This window comes from Ochotona curzoniae, unplaced genomic scaffold (genome assembly GCF_017591425.1).
Source record: "Ochotona curzoniae isolate NIBS_2020 unplaced genomic scaffold, NIBS_Ocur_1.0 scaffold_3554, whole genome shotgun sequence".
Classification (NCBI taxonomy): domain Eukaryota; kingdom Metazoa; phylum Chordata; class Mammalia; order Lagomorpha; family Ochotonidae; genus Ochotona; species Ochotona curzoniae.
Genome location: NW_024467111.1, coordinates 591,644 through 617,399, shown reverse-complemented (window position 1 = coordinate 617,399; position 25,756 = coordinate 591,644). Strand labels below are relative to the sequence as shown.

The 25,756-nt window shown below is 43.4% G+C and overlaps 1 protein-coding gene across 3 annotated transcripts in view; it reads left to right on the top strand.

Annotated features, from left to right (window-relative positions):
* Positions 1 to 375: 375 nt before the first annotated feature.
* CNOT6 (CCR4-NOT transcription complex subunit 6) overlaps positions 376 to 25,756 on the top strand; it is a 70,619-nt gene continuing 45,238 nt past the window's right edge. For 2 of the 3 annotated variants that reach the window (XM_040964483.1, XM_040964481.1), the window contains exons 1-2: positions 376 to 499; positions 20,307 to 20,420. In XM_040964483.1, coding sequence (XP_040820417.1) covers positions 20,309 to 20,420 — 112 coding nt within the window. In that variant the 5' untranslated portion in view covers positions 376 to 499; positions 20,307 to 20,308. Of the gene's footprint in view, positions 500 to 20,306; positions 20,421 to 25,756 lie in introns of those variants that run through there. The other variant, XM_040964484.1, reaches the window with a different exon arrangement.

The window sequence follows — 25,756 nt, the reverse complement described above, 5'->3', positions numbered from 1 at the left end:
AGCAGCCCTGCAACCAGACTGGAAGGGAGGCCGGCCGGGGCTGGAGCGCGCCGGGCCGGCCCATTGCGCCCGGCGCAGGGGGAGCGGCGCCCGCGTGCCCTCCCGCCGACACCGATGGTCGCGCCCGGCGGCGTGCGCCAATGGGCGGCCGGAATGTTGAGCGGTGGCGGCCGCCGGGCGCTCGCTGGCTCCGGGGCACGGCGGCCGCCGCCATGACGCTTGTTTGCTTTCAATGAGAGCGAGGGGGGCGCGGCGGCGACGGCGGCGGCGGGGGCGGCGGCGGCGGCGCGGAGGCCGAGGCGGCGGGCGCGGCGCGGAGGGCGAGGCCGCGGGCCGAGGCGGCGGGCGGGCGTAGCGGCGGCGCGCCGGGGCGGCTGGAGCGGCTGCGCTCGGAGGGGAACAAAGAGCGGCGGCGGCGGCGGGCGGGACTGGTATGGTGGTTCCACAGGTCCGCGTCCGCTGCACTCACAGGGAGGAGGCGGACGGCGCCCCCCGAGAGGTGAGCGTGGCCCTGGCTGAGGGGCGCCGGGTGCCGGGGTGCATGTAATTGGAGTCTCGGCTCTCGATGGTTCTTGTGGTTGGAAACTTTGCCCCTCCACCCAGCACCTGCAGCCTCCTTTAACTTGACTGTGACCGCACAGGACTGTGGTGCGATGGCTGGCCACCTGTGGAGCTGACATTGTTTACACAATCGGCCGGAATGTGACTTCCTGTTCTTACTAGTTTTCCAGGTGGATCGTTGCTAATGCTTCCTCTTCTTGCCTGCTTGTCTCTGGGGATTTAGCTTCAGGGTGAATATGAATAAGGAAAAATAAAGAATAAAATAGTGTGAAATAGCACACTTCATGTTTTTCACAGTACACCACGCAATCATTGCTGCAAAGGCTGTAGAGCAGCTCATGTGGTCGTTGACACAGCGTTTTGACCCCCCTCCGTAATTGCAGTTACCACAGTCTGCAGAACGTGAGGAAGTTTGGTAGAAACTGCTAGGTGTTGTTAGGCCCATGATCTGGTCCCGTCTTGCTGCTGTAAGGGAACTGTTTGAACAGTTGTTGATGGAGCTGTGTGCCCTGAAGGCTGCAAGTCAGGGTGCAGGGGGTGTGGTGTGACTGCTACAGGGGGTACAAGAGGGCGTGGTGTGACCACTGCAGCTCTGTTCTTCCTGGAGGGCAAAGAGTGCTTGCATGAAGTTTCATGTGGTAGTTTATTCTGGTCAGTTCTCAGTAAGCCAGAGAGATGGTAAAAAGTGGGACTAAAGACATGTGTTTTCTTTGGAGACTAGAGATCTTCTGGTGAGATCTGTCCTTCCATAATTCTAAGTGTCTTCGAGAGTGGTGAAATAGTGGAAGAAGTTGGTTTGGGATGCCTATTGAAATGGAAGATATTTTCAGTTTTCTTAAAACTGTTGCCAAAGTTGGGAACTTTTATTCTGTTTTCTTTTTGACGCGGGCTGTGGTTTACAGAGCGTGGACTATGAATAAAGGTGTTGTTAGAATTTACTCACTCTACTTGTAGTTTATTAATACGTGTTTTGGTTGATATCCAGTTATTCATCCCGTTGCACATGTTAGCCTTATTAAAGTCTTTAAAGTGTAAGCCTTTTTTTTCATACCCTGTGTCTAAAGCATGTTGAATAAATGGTGAGCACTGCTTAGAGCAGTATCCTTGGGACTGGGAAGGGTGAGACAGAGTGAGCTAGAGGTTGATCGATCTTGGCTGGTTCATACCCCAAATAGCTGCAATGACTGGGGCTGGGCTGGGCTAGGTGGAAACCAGGAGCCTGGAAATCCGTCTGGGTTTCGTTTGTGGGTGCAAAAGTCTAAGCACTTGGGCCATCTTTCCCAGGTGCGTGAGCCTGGACGCTGGGTTGGAAGTGAAATAAGTGGGACTCGAACCAGTGCTTCTGTGGATGCAGGTGTTTCAGGCAGCGGTTTACCCCCACTGTGTCACAACTCTAGGCTTTTTAAAGCACTTTTATAACACAAATGATATGTCCATTGTTGGACCTAGCATTTATCAGTTTGGAGAAGTCCAAATAGATTGAGTAAGAGCAGATTTTACTGGAGAAAAATATTTAGATTTGTGTGTATGTAGGATTGTTTGGAACTTAATGCATTATCTAGAAGAGTTTTCATTTTAATTTTAAAATTCTCTAGCTTCTACAAAGTGACTACCAGAAAGGAGCCATTTTACAGTAAAGTACAGCACAATGAAACACTGTGAAATGACATGTTTAACTTACCATACACCCAGTCTGTGTTCATCAGACTATAAAAGAATGAACAAGAATACTTATTTGTGTGTTAGATGGTGAGCCATATAGGTTGCTTTATCATCCTCACTGCCTTTTCCCTTGTTTGTTTATTTTTTCTTAATAAGTTATGTGGCAAGGAATAGTATATGCTGGCCACACTGATGGACACTGAGAATTGAGATGTGGTACTCAGGCTTTTTGGACTGTGTAGACTTTGACGGTGCATACAATGCTGTAAGAAAACAGAAGAGGGAATGATTAGGTTTGTAAAGAAGATGAGAGCAGTTTACACAGATAACACTGTGACCCAGGAGAGGGATTCATGTCTTAGCAGAAGGGACAGTAGGTCTCAGGTGCCTAGTGCTGGGATAAGACTGGAGAGGAGGTGCTCTTGGAACAGTGGGAATGACTTCAAATGCCTGCCAAGGGGTGTCCCCCTTGGGGTTTGAAAGAACAAACTTACTAAGCTGAGGTTAAGTTTACACCTTTGGCTTCTAGTAAAGGAGAGAATATCTTCAGCAGCAGAGCAAGGTGATTTAGAGTTCACTTTAGCATCAAGTATGTGAATAGTAAGTCTCAAATCATGTTTGAGATAGTATAGAGTAGTAATACAGACAAGTTCCAACTAAGATACTGGTGTCCTGTTTCTGTGGACCCTTTTAGGGTGGGCTTGAGGGCCCTGCATGCTTGTTCTGTAGTACAGGGTTGTTTTAAGTGTTGGTGTATTTATGGGCGAGATTAAACACATTGGAAGTCTTAAAATGGTGCACATAAAAGTTCAGGTGTTCAGAAAAGCTTGCCTTCTAGGTAGGCTTAGGCCAGAAAACTCAGTCCCTCACTCACCACAAGGTATAAATTTAAAAGGTTATGGATGTAACGAGGGTCTGTTAGGGTATGGGCTATAAACATCAGCCATACTGGAACATTCTTTTTTTAAAGCAAGTATTGTAGCAGAATTGGTTAATATATGAATATAGCATGTTAAAATAGTAGTGTAAGTGAGTTCTAAGGATGCTTGTTGTACAACCGATATGTAAGTACTGTCTGTGGCCTTCCTATCCTTGAGGGACTTAACTTTTCATCCTAGTGGGTTTAGAGAAGATTAATGAACCAATAAAGCACCTTCATGTCTTATGGCAGTAATTAGGAGTATGTAGAGCTTTTCGGGATTGTGAAGCAAGGAACAACTAATTCTTTCTGGGAAGCTTGAGGGAACGCTCTTGGAGACCTTGAAGCCAAGGTTTGAAGGATGAGTAGGGATGAATTGGGAAGAGCATCATGTTTGAGGTCAAATTGTATATAGCTGAGCTGTGCAGCTTGGAGAGCTCTAAGAATGGTCAGAGATGCTTAGCTTTAGGCTTTTACTTGTTGCTGTTGGAACTTCCCTTTGTCTCTGAGGAACATTTGCTGAACATTTGGATGAATAGATAAAGCAGGAAGGTGTGTATGGGATCCTTTTCTGGAGGAGCATAGATGTAGAGGCTAGAGAAGGGGAGTCAAAAAAGTGCAGTCAGAGCTCACTTGAGCCCTGTGAGAGGTGAACGTTGATGTGGGAGTTGAAAGCAAATGAGTATCCAAAGATTCCAGAATTAGGGATAGACAAGCCAGGAGCTGTAAAATTGCAAAGAGTTGCATGTGAGTCTCAAGTATTTAGCTTATAGGACTGTAGGTATGAATTAACTTAGAAAGTAGAAGAAGAGGAGCAGATTTGGGGTATGAAAGAGTTATTTGATGTTGATTCTGCTAAGTTAAACTTTTTTTTTAAATACTTAGGTGGCTTATGTCTGATAGGTATCTGAACTGCAAAGTAGTGAGGGACTTAATAGATTTAATCATTATATGTAGTTGGTACTAGGAGTTGTGCAATCATTCAGGAAGCATGTGTGAACAGAAGCTTTTTGCTTTTGAGGCAAAGTAAACCCCCCATTTAACAATCAGTAGAGAATTATGGACATTGGTGCAGAAAGTGAGAGTATGCACATACACAGATGTGAAACGAGGACCAAAGGTTAATTAATGCAAGGAGGTGGGATACCAAGTGAGGAACCTGAAGAAATATCCAGCCTTTAGTTTTGAACAAGATTGAAAATGGGAAGAAGATAGAAGTCATATTATAGGTATCCAAAGAGGTGATATCCAAAAAGAGGCAGTTTTCCTGGTGGTCAGTGGTGTGTAGGTCCAGGTAAGGTGAAGGCTAAGCATAGAATTTGGCAGAGCAGCTTTTCATGGGGCCAGGGAAGGACACTGAGCTCTGAGCAAGTGGGAGACTAAGGTGGGGGTGGGAGGTGCTAGACTGCTGTAGGAAATATGTAAAATAAAAAAGGATAAAAGTAAACAGAAGGTAGGGTAGAGAGAAGATAGTCATCTGCTTTGTTTCGTTGAGTCTGACACTTCGGAAATAAGTGTGATTTTTTTGAAAGGCAGAGTAAGATCCCCAGCCTTCTGGTGCACTCTGTACGTGTTGCTGAAGCCGAGAGCCGGGCTCAGTCCAGGTCTGCTGTTTGGGTACTTGCTATCATCTGCCATCTCCCAAGGTGTGTGTTAACACAGAGCTGAAATCAGAGTTCTCTGTGCTAAGTTCGTATTTGTGCTGTACTCTGTAGTCCAGAATTAAATTAAATAGTGATGCTCTTAGCTGTATTTATCCATAGACTGGCTTTTAAATTGCCTAATTCCTGTTTTGTTACATCTCCACATGTTTGTAGTAGGTGACTTGGAAAGCCAGTGACTGTCCAGTGGTTCCTTTCTTGCTACATTTACAACTGCCCTAAAATTTTTTGGAATTTTAAATGTGGCATTTTTGAGTAAAGTTATTAATGCTTCAAAGCTTTCTGGTACACTTTTTTTTTTTTTAAGATTTATTTATTTTTATTGGAAAGGCGGATATACAAAGAGGAGGAGGAGAGAGAGAGGAAGATCTTCCGTTCACTCCCCAAGTGAGTGCAACGGCTGGAGCTGAGCCAATCTGAAGCCAGGAGCCAGGAGCTCTTCTGGGACTCGCACGTGGGTGCAGGGTCCCAAGGATTTAGGCCATCCTCAATTGCTGTCCCAGGCCACATGCTTACTAGTTATTTCTCTGTCTCCCATTTCCCTAGGTCACATGGACAGACTGTCTCACCTAGTAGCTGAACATGTTAACATAGTAAATCTCATTAACATGTTTTTTTTTTTTCTTAAGATTTACTTATTTAGGGCCCGGCAATGTGGTCTAGCTGCTAAAGTCCTCGCCTTGAATGTGCCAGGATCCCATATGGGTGCCGGTTCTAATCCCAGCTGCTCCACTTCCCACCCAGCTTCCTGCTTGTGGCCTGGGAAAGCAGTCGAGGATGGTCCAAAGCCTTGGGACTCTGCACCCGTGTGGAAGACCAGGAAGAAGTTCCTGGATCCTGGCTTTGGATCAGCTCAGCTCCAGCCGTTGCGCTCACTTGGGGAGTGAATCATCGGATGGAAGATCTTCCTCTCTGTCTCTCCTCCTTTCTGGATATCTGACTTTCCAATAAAAATAAAATAAATCTTTGAAAAAAAAAAAGATTTACTTATTTGAAAGGCAGAGTGACAGAGAAGGAGAAACAGAGAGATTCATCTTCCATCTCCCCAGATATCCACAGCTCTCAGGCCAGACCCAGGAGCCAGGATCTCTGTCCCTTTCTCCACAGTGGATGGCAGGAACCCCAGAACTTGGGCCATTGGCTGCTGCTGCTCAAGCAATTAGGAGGAGGCTGGATTAGAAGCCAAAGAGGGCCTTGGCCCAGGCACTTGGATATGGGCATGAGTGTTCTAAGCAGGTAACCAGCTGTGTCACAGTGCACGACTGTGCCCATCTCTCCTTTAAGAATACATCATGTTGATCAAAAAATTTCACAGCATGGTCAATATTTTTGGGAAGCCAGTAGCTTGTTCTTCTGCAAGGAAGAGGCAGTGTGTAGCAGAGCTGCATGAACACATGTGCTTTAGAGTTCTCTACCCTTGGCTTTAGGATGAGATTCTTTTGCATTATTTATTTATTTCAAAAAGATGTTTCATGTGTTGATTCACTCTCCAAGCAGCCGCAACGGCTGGAGATGTCAGTCTGAATCCAGGAGCCCAGAGCCCCTACGGATCTCCCACACAGGTGTAGGATCCCAAGTACTTGGGCCATCCTCAACTGCTTTCCTAGGCCACAAGTAGGGAACTGAATGGGAAGCAGACCGCCGGGATTAGAACCGGCGCCTGTAAGGAATTCCAGTGTGCACAAGGTGAGGACTTTAGCTACTAGGCTACCATGCTGGGCCCTCTTTTGTTATTTTTAAAATGTTTATGTAAAAGCAAACTAATGGAGAAAGAAATCTTTCATTTGCTGGTGTATTCCATAGGTACCCATAATAGCCAGGACTGAGCCAGGCCAAAGCCAGGAGCTAGAGACTCCATCTGGATCTTCCTGGTTGATGGCAGGGATCCAGCTAACTAACCCATCACTGGGTGACTCCCGTGGTATGCATTAGCAGGAAACTACCAGAAGTAGAGGCAGGACTTAGAAGCTAGGTACACAGATATTTATGATACAGCTAGCAGTTTTTTGTTGTTGTTACTACGATTTTTTTTTTTTTTTGAATGATAGAGTTCTGTGAGGAGATGGAAGAAATCTTCCATCCAGTGGCTAAGTGGACACAGTGTTTTAAGCTCAACTGAGTCAGGGCCAGGAGCCTGGAGCTACTTCTGGGTCTGTTCTGTGGATGCAGGGATCCAAGGACTTAGGCCAGCCTTCACTGCTTTCCCCGGCCATAAACAAGGAGCTGGAATGGAAGTGGAGAAGCCAGGATTTGAACCAATGCCCATATGGGATGCTGGCACTGTAGGCCGAGACTTATTTTGCTAGGCCATGGCATTATTCCCTACAAGTGGTAGCTTAACCAATTGCCCATTATAAGATCAGTTTTCATGAGTATATATACATGTATATGTTTTTTTTTTTAAAGATTTATTTTTATTATTTTTTATTGGAAAGGCGGATATACAGAGAGGAGAGACAGAGAGGAAGATCTTCCGTCCGATGATTCACTCCCCAAGTGAGCGCAACGGGCCGATACTATGCCGATCCGAAGCCAGGAGCCTCTTCCAGGTCTCCCATGCGGGTGTAGGTTCCCAAAGCTTTGGGCCGTCCTCTACTGCTTTCCCGGGCCACAGGCAGGGAGCTGGAAGGGAAGCGGGGCTGCCGGGATTAGAACCGGCGCCCATATGGGATCCCGGGCGTGCAAGGCGAGGACTTAACCATTGTGCCACCGCGCCGGGCCCCATGTATATGTTTAATTTTAGGGGAAAGTAAGTGATTGCAAATATATTAAAGCCTCCAAAATGATTGTGTGAATTAGTTAAAATAGATTATTATCATCTGCCTCAAGGACACAGTTCCTGCAAGATAGTGATAGCTTGAAAGTTGTTCATTGTAGTAGGTGAGTAAATTGATGTTAGAAAACCTGGCAAAAGGTAAGAAGATGGAAAAATTTTGGCAGACAGAAACTAGATGGTTGCTGCTTGGTTAATGGTGAGGGAACAATTTAGAATTGATCTTGGTTTACCCACATGAATTATTGTTTCGACTCTATTCTGCATTACTAGGTGAATTAAGTTTGTTCTGGTTTGCTTGGTTGTTGACAGCCATAGCTCAGGTAAAGGAGAGCTGTCTGAGATACTGGCCATTTTTTAAGTATAAAGGGATTCGGAGATCATAGTGCAAGCTGTGTTTTGGTGTTCTGTGGGAGGTTTGGAGTAGAAAACACAAGTGTGGATACTGTGACAAATGACACCTGTGATGTCAATCAGGACCCGTTAGTCCAGCAGCGTAGTATTTGGACAATGAACTCTTTGGAATCTTGGTCTTGTCCAGATAGCTGGAGTCCTGGGAGGCAGCAGGGATAGAGGGACTAGGGCTTTGGAGCTAAACTGTTCTAAATTCAAGCCCCAGCTGTTCCTTCCTAAGAGTATGTAATCTTGGGCAAATTAAAATGCAGTCTTAATTTTTCTCATATATAAAAGCCTCATCTTGTGGGTTGCTAGGAGGATTCAATTGAGATAGCACAGGCAAATTGGTGTATAGTAGTTAAAAACAGAGTCTTGAACCAGACTGGGTTAAAGTAACAGTTACGTTACCTCAGTATCTGATCTCTGGCAGGTTGCTCAGCCTCAAGCCTTTCTTTTCTCTATAAGAAAAATAGTATGTACTTAGGAGAACTGGGGTTTAAGATGAATTTGTGCTTGATAGTCTTGATGGACATGAGTGAATGCATAGAATGTCAGCTCTCACAGGCCTAGTACAGAGTGTGCTTAGCAGAGTTTGGCCCTTGCCCCCTTTTGTTGGATGCTTGCTTACTCACCCCCGCCCCCCCAGGGTGTCACTAAGTAAATTTGTCTCCTCATCCTAGACCATTTTAAAATTGGTGTTCTCAGCTTTCTGGGATCTTGGGGGTGATTTTACTCTGGTTTCTCGAGATCTTGTCTTCAAAGATAGAAACCTAGACACTAGTTTTTTCTTATTCATGATGAGATGAGCACTAGTTTTCATGCTCCTTTTGGCAATAATATTTGCCTTTTAACTAACACAGCTTTTCATTGAAGTCATGTAGGTGCAAGGAGCCCATATTAAAGTAGATAAACTGTGCTAAAAAAATTAAGATGAGATTCATGAATACCATGCAGACATATTTCCAAACTTGAGTGTATGTCAGAGCAGGTTATTGTACTCCCACTGTTACAAGGGAAGAAGGTTGTAATGCCTCTTTTGAGCTGGCATTTGACTGGTTTGGGGTCATTTCATGTAGAGCCACATTGCCCAGGCTAACGCATGGAAGATTTGTGGACATAAATGGGAATTTGGAGAGGTGCAAGAGGCACAGAGGGGCATATAGTAAGCACACTTTGTGAACAAGCCTGGGTTTTCTTTGGTTTGGCACATGGACTTGACCAGCTGCAAATTGGAAATATTTTTAATAGATACATCTGTACTAAGTGTGTACAGCCTTTTTCCTGTCGTTCCGTAAAAAATACAGTGCAATAACATTGAGAGCATGAGGAACTTAGCATATATAGCATAGAAGTATGTGTTTATATATAATATAAATAATAATTTAGGAATTTTAGGTCATGTGGCTTTGAGCTCATTTCTGTTTTAATCTATTTTGATTTTTATCAACTTTCATTGAGTCTTTCCACAGTAAGGCATGAAAATAATGTGATGTAATAAATTTGGCAATAATAATTGGGGTCTTAGAAACCTGAATTATGTTTTTGAAATTTGGCAATAAGAAATAATAAAAATATCTATTTGAAACACACATGTCATGATTGTCTCCCAGGGTCCATGTTGGCAAGAAGTTGAATATCAAACCAGGTACTCTGACGTGAGGTGTGGGTGTCTTAACCAATAGACTGTGCTCCTGTGTTGTATGTTAGTGTAATCCTGAAAGCTGTGAATTTTACAATGTCTTTGAAGGACATCTGAAACAATTATTTTGTTTGATCCTTGTGGAAGACATTCCATATTCTGATGTTATAGGAATAGAGGTGTGAGCTCTTGTTTAGCCCCTTGGGAGGTTGCAGTAAGGAGGTTTAAGCTTGATATAGTTATGGGCCCAGCACAATAGCCTAGTGGCTTAAATTCCTCACCTTGAATGCACCCAGGGTCCCATATAGGCGCCAGTTCTTATCCCCGCAGCCCTGCTTCCTACCCAGCTTCCTGCTTGTGGCCTAGGAAAGCAGTTGAGAATGGCCCAAAGCTTTGGGACCCTGCACCCGCGTGGGAGACCCAGAAGAAGCTCCTGGCTCCTGGCTTCAGATTGGCTCAGCTCCAGCTGTTGTGGCCGCTTGGGGAGTGACCCATCGGATGGAAGATCTTCCTCTCTGTCTCTCCTTCTCTGTATATCTGCCTTTCCAATAAAAATGAATTTTTTTTTAAAGCTTGATGTAGTTATAGAATCACTAGATCAACTAAAGGCTTTGCGGTAAGGAGGTGTGGATATAGATGAAGGCTGGCAGGTTGTTAGGTAATTGTATCAAAGGGTATGTACAAGTAGTAGGATGAAAAAAGGATGTATTCAGTTCTGAACTACAGAGTTTGGATTTGTCTTCCAAGCTGTGGAAATATTTTTTAATTCGTTAGTTGAGAGACAAGGGTAGGGAAGGCCATTTGACTGCCCTTTAAGCTAGTACAGGGTGAGGAGTCACTGCAGTGAAACTTCCCAGTTTGGTAGTTACAAGTCTGCTTACAAAGATGGCTTTTTTTTTTTTTTTTTACTAAACTTTGCCATGTAATTAGAGCATAGTTTGGGAAATATTTGAGAATGGTGGATAGTTTGGTTGTAAATTTTTTTAAGTTGATGAATCAAAATGTATATATTTATTGGATGCAGCATAATGTTTGTAGATGTATGCGCCCTGCAAGGGTTCAATCAAGCTATTTGACATGTACATTCCCACACATACTTGTTTTCATTTTAAAAGCAGAAGTACCAATTACAAAAGGCCATCATAATAGTTGAAGAAATAGAAAGCAGTGTCCTAAATTAAATTGGTGGTACTGAAGGTTAAGGGTCGTGTTGTACCTGCATGTTGATGTGAGTTTTAATTGCTTTTCCAGTAGATGAAACTCCTAAGATTGTATATTTCTGACGGTTCCTTATTCCTAGCAGCTGAGAGTGCTTGGTGACTTAAAGGGTTCTCAGAAAATGTTTGTTGAATGAATGATTCTGTGTGGAAAACTTTCCTAAGTGGTTTTACTATTACCGAATTGCTTAATGCATTTTTATAATGATTTAATTCTGGGTCATGGAGGAAAGAATACTGTAATGCTATGAGCAAGTACCAACTGGGGGGATGGATGCTGTCATAGTTTTACAGTGTATAAGGAAGGAGTGCTGAACTTTAGCTGTGGAGGGCTTATGGAGGCTGCAGTGTGCGGTCTTGATTTCTGTGAAGGGGAAGTGAGAGTCCAAGTGAAGACTTGTCTTTGGCAAAGGGATTAATATTTATTTGAAGACCATGTCTTAGTAGTAGTTTTGTTCTTATTCATGTAGGACTTTAAATAGGAAATGATTAATGATTAAAGATGACCCAGTGTAAATTGTGAGACTGTGAAATTTGAATCTTGGGAGATAGGCAGTTAGGGCTATCCTAGATTCTTTTCTTTTTGAAGACTTAATTATTTGAGAGATGAAGGACAGAGAGGGAAAGAGAGATCTTGGATTTGCTGGTTCATTCCGTACATGGCAACAACAGCCTGTCCTGAGCCGGGCTGAAGTTAGGAGCTCCATATACTCCTCCTGTGTGTGGGGTAGAAGCAGCCAGTTGCTTCCCAGGCCCATTAGCAGGGAGCTGAATCCAAAGTGGCATCGCCAGGGCTCAGGCTGGCACTCTGATGTGGGTGGTGTGGAGGTTGGTTTATAGCTCAAGCTGAGAAATGAAGAATGAAAATGGAAAGGACAAGTTAAGAGATTCTGAGAAAGTAGATATCAGTGGAAGTTAGTAAAAAAAAAAAATGTGAAGTAGTGAAAAAAAAGAGTGGAAGAAGTAAATTGGCATGAGGTTGATGTCTCCACCTTTTCAGATAAGCTGTAATTGGTGGTAGATCCAAGAAGTGCATGACATTTAAATTAAGGGTTCTTTTAGCACAAGTTTATTTCTTCTAGCTTTTTCCCCTTCTTTTCCTCTACCTGTCTTGCTGTTTTCCTCCTTGTTCATGATTGGGAATGAAGTAAAACAAAAAAACGAAGGCTTATAAAGAAAAGATGGCAGGCTCATCATTTTCTTTGTCTTGTCAGTTAAGATTAGTTGTAACTCAGCCTCAGGCTTCTTTTCTTCCTCCATTCCTTGCTTCCTTGTTTCCTTCCTTCCCTGATTTATTTATCTTTATTGGAAGAGCAGATGTACAGAGAGGAGGAAAGCCAGAGAGATTTTCCATCTGATGGTTCACTTCCCAAGCAGCTGCAATGGCTGGAACTACGCCAATCCAAAGCTAGGAGCCCAGAGCTTCTTCTGGGCCTCCCACGGGGGTGCAGGGTCCCAAGGCTTTGCATCATCCTCAACTGCTTTCCCAGGCCACAAGCAGGAAGCTGGATGGCAAATGGGGCTGCGGGGATTAGAACTGATGCCCATATGGGATCCTGGTGCGTTCAAGGCAAAGAACTTTAGCTGCTAGGCTATCACACTTGGCCCCTCAGCCTCAGTTTTCTTGAAGAAAATCTGACCAATTAAATTTCAGAGAGCCTTTAACAAAGCCACACTTTTTTGTATGGCTGAAATAACATCATATAATTATGAGTATTATAAATATGAAGTGGGCATTAAATTTTCTTCTCATTTCTTTATTGCTACTACAGTCTCATTTTGTCTGATTGTTCCTTTGATGTCATCTGTCATTTCCCTTAAGTTTTAATCAAGAGAGCATTTTTGAAGTGAATTTCTATTCCATCACATCAAAGATGTAATATGTGGTTCTCCCCTCATTAGTGGTGCTAAGATTGATGAAGAGGGGATGCCATGATAGTCCTCTATGCAACATTTTGTACCTTATGATCAGTTATGGTCTGTGTGGTATTATCTTAGCATTGTGTCAGTGCCAGTGATTCATCTAATAGTTTTAACCCAATTAATATTCAGTAGAATTTAGAAAATGCTTGCAGTTTGTGCGTTTTCATGTTGCTATTTTGAAATGTTTTTCATACTTGTATATTAGGAGTCATTCTGTTGTAAAGCAGGGCTTTCCTTCCTTGATGCTGTTTGATTACTCTGGACATAGTTCCTGCTGAAGCCGTGACTAGTGATGTTTCTCTGCAGTTACCAGTTTTGCTGGCTCCTGAACTGCCACACATGGTGGCTTGAGCTTGCAGCTGTGCGTGTGCACATGCTCTTCCCTGGCTTCATTGCCTGATTAGCACGGTGCTGACCTCTGTGGCCAGTTCACCCCTCCCATCACTGCAGCTCTTTCTATGGCACATAGGAGTATGTTTTCCTTTGACTTAACTTTCTTTGAGATACCCAGAGATTTTTGTTTTTAAGTGTGTGTGGTTTTTTCTTTTTATTTTTTTAGGCCATTATATTTGTGATTGTGCTTGCTCAAATTGTCACAATTTTGCCTAGTGAGATGGGACCCTTTTAGCTGGTACAGTAGTTCCCCTGATCTCTAGTTTTGCTTTCCAGAGTTTTCAGTTGTCCACAGTCAATTGTGGTCTAGAAATATTAAGGAAAAAAATTAAGAAATAAGGAATTAATGAACTTTAATTTGCACACCATTTTAGGTAGTGTAGAAAAACCTTGGGCTGCCCACTGCCAGGAATCCACTGATGCTCCCTGTCCATTTGTCACTTTACAGCCTTCTGCCTATCAGATTCACTGTCACAGTAGCGCAGTGCTATGTTTAAGTGACCATTAATTTACTTAATAATGGTCCCAAATCACAGAAGTATGCTAGCAATTTGGATATGCCAAAGAAAAGCTTTAAAGTATTAAATCAAAAGGTAAAAGTCCTACATAAGGAAAGAAAAATGGGTTGCTGATAGTAGTTAGGACTATGGTGAAAATTATCTGTGGAATTACAAAGAACAAGAAATTAGTGCTAATTTTCCTATTATACCTCAAACTGCAAAGTTATAACCATGGATCATAAGTGCTTAATTACGATGGAACAGACATTAAATTGTAGGGCTTATTACTGTTTTCAGACATCCACTGGGAGCTTGGAACATATTCCTTGCAGACAAGGATGGCACTACTGGATCAGAGGTCAAAACTGAGGATTTGGAATACTGTTATTCTGGAAGTAACTTCAGTTCTAGAATGCATTAAGTAACAACTCAGGTTGTGGCATAGCATAAGTCTCTGTAAAGCCAGCATCTTATATGGTTGCTAGTTGAAGTGCCAGCTGCTCCATTTGATCCAGCTCCCTGCTAAAGTGCCTGGGAACCCTGCGGAGGATGCCCAATAGTTGGGTCCCTGAACCCATGTGGGAAATTCGAAAGAAGCTCCTGGCTTCAGCATGGCCCAGCCCTGGCTATTATGCCCATTTAGGGGAGTGAACCAGTGGATAGAAGATTTTCTGTCTGCTTCTCCTGCTCTTACCTTTCAAATAAATAAAAAGCAAATCTGAAAAAAAAAATTTAAAACTAAGTTCCTGTTCTCTTCAAGTTGACTTCGGAGTTGGGAACAGTATAGATCACAATCAAGAATACACATTCTGTTGTGGGGTATAAGTTCACTGGAGAGTGTGGGGGTAGAGGGAAAGCTTTTAAAGACACGAAAGAAAAAGTCCATGTAAGTTGTTTTGACAGATAGACTTTGGTGCGGGAATTAGCAGTAATACTGTAGTGGAGATGTGTCCTGAGGAAAAGCTGAGGGAAGAGAGGCAGTGAGCTGCCACCGTGCTCCCATGTCAGTGCATGCTAGCGCTGGGGGAGAGGTGGTGGGTGCTCAGGGGGCCCTGAAGATGCAGGCTTGGGTAGGGGAAAGGCTAGGGTCATAGTGCCGGAGGGCATGTGGGGACCTGGGGACTCACCTCTAGGCAGTTGGAGTGCACCTGGGGATTTCCTTATGTGATTGGTCCTGGGGGAGGTGAAGAAGGGAAAGGGGAGACCCCAGTCAACATTGCTACTCTGGTGTGCTGTGGACTAAGCCTGGAGACTTCAATGGGCCTGGATATTGGATGTGTGAATGGATAAGGTGCCAGGCTACCACATGTGCCAGGAGCTTGGGACCTCAGTGAGTGGCAGAGCAGCAGATCAGCACACCACTCACTGGGCTTCTGAAGGCTGGGCTGGAGAACCCATGCACTCCTGGACACAAGGATTGTGGATTGATTAGGGAAAGCAGCAAGGGGATAGGGGGTAGGGAGGACTGTCCTGGGAATATATTGCAGGTGAGGAATGTCTCCTGAGGAACTTCCAGATAAGCGAGGGGACTGATACTTTGGAGGGGAGAGACCAGAATACCTTTAGGGGTCAGACTGATGCACCAACACACATGGGAGATCTGAGTTGGGCTTGTTAGCATGGAGCATGGCTGACCACCACACGCCAACCCACACGTAAGCTAGGGCTGGGGACCTGTCCTGCAGGGCTAGATCGCATTACCTGACTGTGAGTGTTGGATCAGAGGTTGGGTCACGTTAGGCTAGGCCATGACACCAACCAGTGTGTAAGAGAACCAGGTCTAGGAGGTAGATTCTGTGGGGGATATGTGGACTCAACCCTATGGAATTACTAGTCCTGCTGGTTGGCTTAAGAGTTGGGATGGTGATAAGTTGAGCTAGGCATGATCATGGAACTTACTGATGCTCACTGGTATTGGGGCTAGGAATATGCAGGGCAGGCTCAGGCGGCCCTAAACAGGGTGTGGGATGGGCTGGGCCACAGCATCCACCAGCTCTTAGAAAGGCTGGGACAGGTGGGGCAGGCCTTGCTGTGTTACCTGTGGCATGCATGAGATGTGGGACTGAGAGTGGCCCAAGTGGGGGAACTTGGGAAACTCCCCTAGTGGGTCATAGCTCCTGCTGATGGGCATGTGGTCTAGGCCTGTGTGTTGGGTAGGCTGGGCAGGGTAGCTCCATTCATTGAAAATGTGTGAGCTAGTTAAGGGGGTGGACCTAGTGGGGCCCTGGAGGACCTACAGTCCATCCTGTTTCTTTACTTGACAGATAGTGGGGCCCGGTTGGGTTGAACCAGGTTTCAGTGCCCATTGACATGTATGAGAGTTGAATGGGATGTTGAACAGACTGGACCAGTCTGCTGTACTTGCTGGCAAGCGTGGAAACCAGGGCAGGGGGCAGGTCTGGTGAGGTTATTGCAGGTCACCCCAGCTAGGCTGCAGCTTCCACTGGTTTGTGTGAGGGCCAAGTGTGTGGTGGGCAGGATCAGGATGGACTGCAACATCCATTAGTTTACGTAGAAGACAGGGCTAGAGACAGAACCCACTCAGCAATTGCAGCTAACTGTGTGAATAGACTGATTTGGGCAATGGACTGTACCAGACCCAATATTGGCATGTACAAACAAGAATCAGGTCTGGGATCACCTCAGATGAGGTTTCTTTGGAAATCTCCCCAACTGAACCACTGGACTCAGAACTCCAACCATGGAGGAAATTGCAGGTTCCATGGGCTGACTGTGGGAATGCATGTGTCAGAGCTGGGCCTGCTCAGTGGCTTAGATCGAGCAATGGACAGCATATCCAGATTTAGATTTGGCAGTATCCTGGAGCCTGCAGAGGACACCTGCTACTGGTACCATAACAGAGAATGGAGGACAAAACAAATCGATCAACTGCCCCAGTCGAGAGTTGACAGTGAATACCTGTGCAAATGGACACTCCTAGATGGACTATAGCAGCCAGTGGATTCTGGAGAGATTTCATCGTGATTGGAGTGGCAGCAATACAGAACTGTTGAGCTATCAAAACTACCTGAGCAGTGCCCTTGGAGCATGCACCACACTGGGGATCCTGGGATGGTTGGGAAGCTGAGTGTGGCTTTTTCCCTTATCTCTTCCCCTTCCCCCATATACAGGAATGGAAAAAGAGAATGTGAGAACAATGGTCTCACCCATTTTCCTCCAGCCCTTGACCCTTTGCATCCTAATCAACTATGTTAAATTTCTCAAAAATTAAAAACAAAACAAAACCAAAAAAGCTGTGTTAAGTGGCTTATCTGAGAAGCCAGAGTTGCTTTCCATCTGAAGGGTATTTCCCAAGATCCCCAGTGCATACTTGAAGCTGCATAGTCCCTAGTTCTCCTTTTACCTATTAAACATTACTGTGATAAAGTTTAATTTACAAATTAGGCATTGTGAGAGGTCAACAGCAAATCAACAGTAACAGCAGCATGTGTTTCTGTTTCTTGCTAAGTTGAGAAGCTTTTTACTTAAAAGGAGCACTTTATTTATGACTTCAGCATATCTGAACTTTTAACATCACTATTTTTGGACATTGGGGCATTTATTAAGTAACATAGGCTTGTGTGTAAGTATTGTGATACGTCAGCAGTCCATGTGCTCCCAGAGATAGCTAAGTGACTAAGACAGGGGTGATGAGTACAGTGTAGTAGATACTGCCTGATTAAAAGCATGGTTCAGTCAGGGTTGAGGCATAGCACATGGCTAAACATTGCTTCACATCCAGTTCCTTGCTAAGTCACCTGGGTTAGCAGCAGAGGGTGGCTTAGAAACCAAGTCCCCGCCATCTTCGTAAGGGAACTGGGTAAAGTTTCTGACTCCTGGGTTTGGTCTGACCAAGATCTGGCTCTTGTGGCCATTTGGGGAGTAAAGCAGCATATGGAAGATTGATCTCAATCTCTCAGTGTTTCAGAGGAAGTAAAAATTTGAACGAGAAAGGAAACCAACATATATCATCTATTTTGTTAGGTCTGAAAATTGGTTATTGTATTTGTACACTGTAAGAGTTAACATAACAGTTTTATGTTAATAGGTGAAACATTTCAAAAACATTTTTAGATGTGCTGCTATGCAGGTGATTAATCTCATCACATATATGATTTTTTGAGGGTTTATTTATTTTCATTAGAAAGGCAAATTTACCAAGAGAAGGAGACAGAAAGATCTTCCACCCACTGGTTCACTCCCCAAGTGGCCTCAATGGCCAGAGCTTAGCTGATTGGAAACCAGAAGCATCCTCTGGGTCTCCCACATGAGTACAAGGGTCCCAAGGACTTGGGCCATCCTCCACTGTCTCCCCAGGCCATAAGTAGGGAGCTTGATCAGGAGTGAAGCAGCTGAGACATGAACTGGGGCCCATATGGTCTTGGCACTTGCATGTGGAGTATTAGTGAATTGAGTCACCTGGAATATATTTGTATATATAATATATCATATCATATCATATCATATCATATCTCATATCTGAAATCAGGAGCTTTCTCTGCATTTCCCACATGAACAAGGGCTCAAAGACCTGGAGCATGTTCTCCTGCTTTCTCGGGCATATTCACAGGGAGCTGGGTTGGAAGTGGAGCAGCTGAGACTGAAACAGGCACCCCATATAAGATGCTGGTTCTGTAATAAGTGTTTTTACCTGCTATGGCATAGTTCTGACCCCAACTATTTCTGTATTCCTATTTCAAATAACTTGTTAGGATTACTTTTAATTCCTCATATGCTTGTCTAAATGATCAAAATCCATTTCTGTATTTGTAAACTAGTTCTACTTTCCCTTAGTAGAAAGATAGCATGGTTTCAAAAAGAGAACAAACTCATGGGATGACTTAACGACCTGAGAGAGAACGTACTCCTATGGGCTGGCTTTACAACTGCGGAGGCTGGGCGTGGACTCAGGCCAGAACTGGGAACGCTCCAACTCTCCCTTGTGAGTGGTAGGACTCAGTTGTTTGAACCTTGTTCCTAGTCTCAAGGACTGCATTATCAGGAATGTGGAGTCAGGAGCTGGAGCTGGGTATTAAACCCAGGTACTCTACTAAAGAGTGCAAGTATCCTAGCTTGCCTGTTAACCAGTAAACTAAGTCTTTTTGTGTTTAGTTCAATAATTGATCAGTGTTCTGTTGCTGTAACACAATGTTTAAGGTTTGGTCATGTAACTAAGATCTGGCGGCACCATTGATGTGGCTTCTGGTGAAGGTCCCTTGGCTAGGTTACAGCTTGGGGGAATAGCATCATGGTGAAATCACAAGACAGATTCAGGATCAGGTTCACTCTAGTAGCACTCAGTCAACACTGCTGGGACTAAGATCCCACAAGAACTTTGTTAGTGCCTTCCAAGACCAGTATCCCCCACTGACCCCAGCTCTTCAAGTCCTGCTTCATTAGTACCACTCCATGGAGGACTAAACTTCCAATACTCTTAAAAGACAAATTGTGACACCTTGTGTTCAGATTTCTGATTTTTTTATTGCATAAATTTTATTTTTGATATTTTTACATATTTGATTAGAGTGTAAAGGGACAAGAGCTTGGGTTGGGGGTGGGACAACCACTTGGGCCATCTTCATTCACTGCCTTCCCAGGCATTTCAGGAGGAAGCTGAACCAGAAGTGTCCAGCTAGAACTGTGGTGGCTGGGATGTCAGCACTGTGACTGGCAGCTCAACCTGTTGTGCCACGATGCTGGCTCTGTGTTTTGTTTTGTTTTTTAATATAATTTGTGACTGTGATGATGCATATTTTGTTACTGTAACTAGGTATAGTTTTGTATGTACACTATATGTATATTCATATAGTGCAAACTGGCTTTACTTTTAATTTGCTCCTTTGTTATAAACTGTTGCTGATCTAGAGAAGCTTGATTTGATTCAGGTTCAGCTTTAATTGTTTTGGTGAGGGAGAGGGGACGTTAGAAGGAAGTGGTGTGTGCTTGCTGTGGTAACTCACGAGGAGGCACACAGTGCGGCTGTCCTCATCAGCTTGATCATTGAGGTCATGTCTTAGAACATAAGCTATCCGTTTGTAATTCTATTGATTTTTTTTCTTTAATGGTTTTATTTCTTTGTAAAGACTTGTTTATTTGGTAGAGGGGAAGTAGGGAGCAAGGAGTGAAGGGTGGAAAAGCAGAGACATCTTCCCATCTATTGGTTCATTCCTCAGATGGCTACCATAGGCAAGGCTGGGAGCCAGGAACTCCATTCTGATTTCCCATGTGAGTGGCAAGGACCCAAGCCCTTGGTGTGTTAACGGGAAACTGAATTGCAAATTCCGTATATTCGCAGGGACTCAAAACTGGCACTCTGATGTATATTCTTAAGTTAAAATTATGTTTTCATGCAGGTTATGACTGATTTGTGATTATTGTGATGTTGAGGTTGTCTTCTGGCTGGTGGAAGCATTTTCAAGCTGGTTGCTGTGTCCTTGACGGCATCCTGTGTCCTTGATATCCCTTAATGGCATCCCCTTTTCAGTGTCCAGCTTTTTTGTGTTGCCTTTTCCTTGTCACCCATTTATTTAAGGAGTCCCTTACTCATTACTGAGTGGCAAATGGTATTTAAAGGTCATAAAGTGTGTATAAAATTTTAAAAAGTATTATTAGTTTTATTTGTTTTATTCTTTAGATTACTAACTGTTTTTTTTTCTTAACAGGCATGCCCAAAGAAAAATACGAGCCCCCTGATCCTCGGAGGATGTACACAATTATGTCCTCTGAGGAAGCAGCAAATGGAAAGAAATCACATTGGGCAGAGCTTGAAATAAGTGGTAAGGCATCAACACATGAATTTATTATATGTAGGTTAAAATAAGGTAGGAAATTAAATGTTCTAATGCCAACGCACAAAACAGTAAAAGGCGAAAGATTTATACAATCTGAAGAGAAGCCAGAGTATTCAACACACAAAACAGTAATGATGTGTTTTATAAATGGTGATTCATTTTAAAATCAGGAAGGCTCAGTGGAAAAGAACATGAGTTAAAGTTTCAAACTTACTCATTGCTTATCCTCTGTGTTTCCTCTAATAAAATGAAGTGAAAGCACCATAGGTAAAATACCTAATGCTCAGGGGCTTGTTCCAATCTTGAATTATCTGATAGTAAATTCTCAAAAAAGAATTGTTCTTCCTTGTTATGAACGAATTGATTTCCAGTGGAGTAGGAAATGGGTATTTGTATATTGAGTTTTGGGATAGGTTCTTTGTTCTTTTTCTTAATTCACTGTTCAGAGTCTGAATACAGCCTTGTTTAGAAATACAAAATCTTTGTTTTATTTATTTTTGTGGGTTTTTTTCCCCACTAAATTTGCTTTTAAGTTTTATTTATTTGAAAGAATTGAAGAAAGAGGGAACATCTACTGGTTTATTATCAGTGGCTGCAGCTGGGCCAGGCTGGAACCAGGAGCCTGGAATTCCTTCTTCATCTTGGGCCATCTTCCACTGCTTTCCCATGAGTATTAGCAGGAGGTGGGATCAGTGTCCATTTGGGGTGCTGGGTTTGCAAAGCAGTGGCTCTATGCCATAATGGTTGTCCTGTGAAGGAGTGCTTTTATGGGATGCTGGCAACACAGGTAGTGAGTTAACCTGTTGTGCCACAGCTCTAGTCCCTGGAATACAAAACCTTGAGCCTGAAGCAGATCTTCAAGATTCCTTCTGATGTTTTAGACAGGCTTGACATAAATGAGCCCCATGATCAACTAAGGATATGTTTCCCTAGATATCCCTGCCAGTGGGCGTCCAGCCTTGTATTACATATTTCAGAAGTTGTGAAGGGGGCATGGTTGTTTCTTTGGAAGCAGTGCTAAGTAAGTTTATGTTCATGATATGCTCCTCTAAGCTTTTCTTTCCAGATTGTCTTGATTTTTGCCTTCTGGAGTAGTGTAGAAGAAATTTTTTTTCTCTTCTTCTACCTGACTGTCCTTGATTTTCTTGAGTTTAACATAGTAAGCACATGGAGCACATATCTGTATCCACGAACTTCTCTCTGTCCATTTTCAAAGCCACCAGTATTTAATCCTCAGGCTCTGTGTCCACCCCAACCCCAGGACCTTACTTAGCCTTATACACCCCCCAGAGACCTCACCTCTAAATTCCTTAGCTGGATTAAGTTTCCACTTTAAATCCTCATAAAGGGGATGGATTTAGTTTCAACATTTGAAGTCTTGGGTACAGGTAACTTTATTCCAACCACAGCAGGTGATGTGCCCTTTCTTCAGGGATCACTAAAATCTGAATGCTCTTGCTACTCATTGCTTAGAGCCATTGATATTTGAGAGTTCCAGTTAGTGATATTTGAATTATCATGTGTTTTCATTAGCTAAGATATATTTATATTTTTATTTATTTAGTATTTCCAGTGTCCTTTATTCCTTTGTGAATACGAGTTTTCCAACTTTTCTTTCTTGGCCCCTTTCCAAAGTATGATTACCACTAAGCTACTCACTGGCCTGGCTATAGTTTTTAATATCCTTATGTCATTTTCACCTCTAGATTGGTTTTAATTCATTTCTCTTTCGGTGTAACTGGTGATTTCCGCTTTGGTGAAATTTGCCTTTTTGCTTATTGGATTTTTTTTCTTCATATTGATTTAGTTATTTGAAAGAATTATAGAAAAAGAGGAAGAAAAATGGAGCAAGATCCATCCACTAATCAGTTTGCTGGCCAGGTCAAAGCCAGGAGTCAGGAGCCTCCTCCAGTTCTCCCATGTGGGTGCAGGGCCATCATAAGCTGGAAGCTGTATAGAAAGTGGAGCATCCAGAACACAAGCAGGCTTCCATATGGGATGCTGACACTGCAGGCAGGGGATTAACTTGATGCTACCACATTGGCCCCAGATTTCACCAAGTATTTATGCAAAAAATGGCCTCTTGGAGGCCAAAAAACATTTCTAAATCTGTAATGTTATGTTACATAGAATTTATCATCTACACAATTAAATTGCCTATAATTTTACCCTCAACTTAAAGATTTATACTTTGGGATGAGAAATGAAAATATATAGAAAACTACCTACTTAAATATGCATTAAGAAGTTAGGACCCTGGGGCCCGTGCTCAGAAAGGACTAGAAACACCTCTGCCTGATGCAGTTTCTCCATTGCTGTCCTGGCTGTGGGTCACTAGACCAGGAGCAGCTCTTCAACTGCAGCTGCCAACAGTACATATGTAATTACTTTATTCCAGAAGAGAATGACTGCAGAAAATCATGAGTGAACCAGAACTCATGTTCCACCAAGGAACATTATATTACTTATAATTTATATTACTTATAATTTTTTCCCAACTATCAACTACAAATATGTTGGCATACTTGAACAAGAATTTTCGTAGTACTAATTATGGAGTTGTTATGGAGCATAGGGGCTCATGTAAAAATTTAGTGGATATTACCATTTGGCTTCAACTTTAGGTTTTTTTCATATAATGAATGCATCTGTTTCCTCAGTTTTGCCAACATTGAGTTAGTGATATCTTTTTGCTGCCAATATAGATAGAGAATATTATTTCTTTTTTAAAATATATTTTCATTGGAAAGGCAGATTCACAGAAAGAAGGAGATACAGAAAGAAAGATCTTCCATCTGCTGGTTCACTCTCCGAGTGGCTACAACTGCCAGAAGTGAGCCAATCTGAACCCAGGAGCTGTTTCCAGGTCTCACACATGGTGCGGAGTCCTAAGATTTTGGGCCGCCTTCCACTGCTTACCCAGGCCACAAGCAGGTAGCAGGATGGGAAGTGGAGCAGACAGGACACAAACTGGTGCCTGTATGGGATCCTGGCAGTTGCAAGGTGAGGATTTAGCCACTGAGACATCATGCCAGGCCCAGAAAAGATTTTTTCTTTTTTTTTTTTTAATTTTTATTGGAAAGGTGGATATACAGAAAAGAGAGACAGAGAGGAAGATCTTCCGTCCGATGATTCACTCCCCAAGTGAGCGCAATGGCTGATGGCTATGCCGATCCGAAGCCAGGAGCCTCTTCCGGGTCTCCCACGTGGGTGCAGGGTCCCAAAGCTTTGGGCCGTCCTCGACTGCTTTCCTGGGCCACAAGCAGAGAGCTGGATGGGAAGCGGGGCCGCCGGGATTAGAACTGGTGCCCCCTATGGGATCCCGGGTGTTCAAGGCGAGGACCTTAACCACTTGCGCCACCGCGCCGGGCCCAGAAAAGATTATTTCTTAAGATTGTATTTCTTTCATGGTTAAAAATGGACTCTTTCATATGGCTGTCCATTTTTTACTATTATTTTTGTTTTATTTGTTTGAAAGGCAGAGTTATAGAAAGAGAGAAAAGACTAGAGATTGAGAAGTCTGTAGGCTCACATCTCAAATGGTCACAGCAATTGGGATTGAGCAGGCTGAAGCCAGGAGCCAGGTGCTGCTTCTGAGTCTCTCACGTGGGTGCAGGGCCCCAAGGACTAGGCCCATCTTTTGCTGCTTTCCCAGCACATAGACAGGGAGCTGGATCGAAATACAACAGTTGAGTACTGTGCCACAGTATTAAAGAGACTTGCCTGTTGGCATCTATTCTTTTTCCCATTGGTGATTATTTTACTTGGGTTTTCTTTTGTCTTTATTTGTAGCACTCATATAAAAAAATTACAAGAACAGGAATGGTTTTGATTTTTTTTTTTGTGAATTTGTCCTCACATCAGTGTGGTTGGCAGTGAAATAGACTGAATTGATATGATTTGATTTCCAGCTTCCATATGTATTTGTGTCTGCTTTATCCATATAGAAGTTTCAGATTTTGATTAATTCAAACCTAACAAATATTCAGACTTGAGTTCCTCTTAAAAATTTTTCCTGTTTTCTGTTGTTTTGTATTTAGCAATTACAGAATTTTTTTAGTAGATGGTAGCTATTGACTCCTTCCTTTCCTTTTGTCCTGTGCAGAAGGAAGTCTTTTTTTTTTTTTTAATATTTATATTATTTATCTGAAAAGCAGAGTTACAGAGAGGGAAGGAGAGAAAGGGGAAACAATTTTTCTATCTGCTGGTTCTCATTTCCCAAATAGTCCTGTCGGGACTGAGCCAGGCCAAGGCTGGGAGCAGAAGCTTCATCCTGGTCTCCCACATGAATGTAAGGACCCCATCAGTTGATCTGTTCTCTGCTGCCTTCTCAGGCACATTACCAGGGAGCAGGATTGAAAGTGTACATGTATGTGGTGCTGGCACTGCAGGTGGTAGCTTAAGCCGCACTGTAACAATGCCAGCCCTTATACATGATTCTTATGCTGTATTTTCCTCCCTTCATAAACTTTCTAACCCCTCCCTCTCTAAAAGATTTATTTATTTGAAAAGTAGAGTGACAGAGGCAAAGAGATCCTTAATTTGCTAGCTTACTCCCCAAATGACTCGGACTAGGCCAACCTAAAGGTAGGAGTCAAGAATTGCATCCTGGTCTCCCACATGACAGAGAGCATGTTAGCAAGGAGCAGCTGGGACCCCAGCCTATGCCCATGCTCTGAGAAGGGATGCCAGCATTGCAAGCAGCAGCTTAAACCCCTGTGCCTCAACCCCTCCATCTCTCTTTTTAATTGCCTTCTGCCCTTCCTCCCTGCAGGAAGGGAGTTAGAATTATGTTCTGGCAGTTAGAATTATGATCTGCTTGTCTGAGAAAACTTAAAAGCAAACTTCAGATTTTTAAAATGAACTCTCACAAATTTGTAACACTTGTATTTTCCCATTCAGAGGCTTTGTTTCCTTCTGATGTCACTGCCACCTTCAGTGAAAAACAAATAAAACATCAATAATTTATTTGAAATGTCAAGTGCTTAGGGCAGGTGTTGACAAAGTGGGCAGAGCCTCTGCCTGCAATACTGGTATCCCTTAGGCTGTACTTCCTAGTCACTTTACTTCTCATGCAGTTTCCTGCTAGTGGCCTGGGCAAAGCTTCGGAACGTGATCCCTGCTACTACATGGGAGGCCTGCAACAAACTCCTGGCCTCAGCCTGGCCAAGCCTTGACGATTATGGCTATCTGCCAAGTGATCTTAGCCCAGCATAGCATAGCCCACGCTCTGTCCTGGCTCTTGTGTATGCCAGCAGTTGCTACAGCCTGGCCCACCCTGGCCTGCCCCTAGACCTGGCCCATACAAATGCTGATGATGC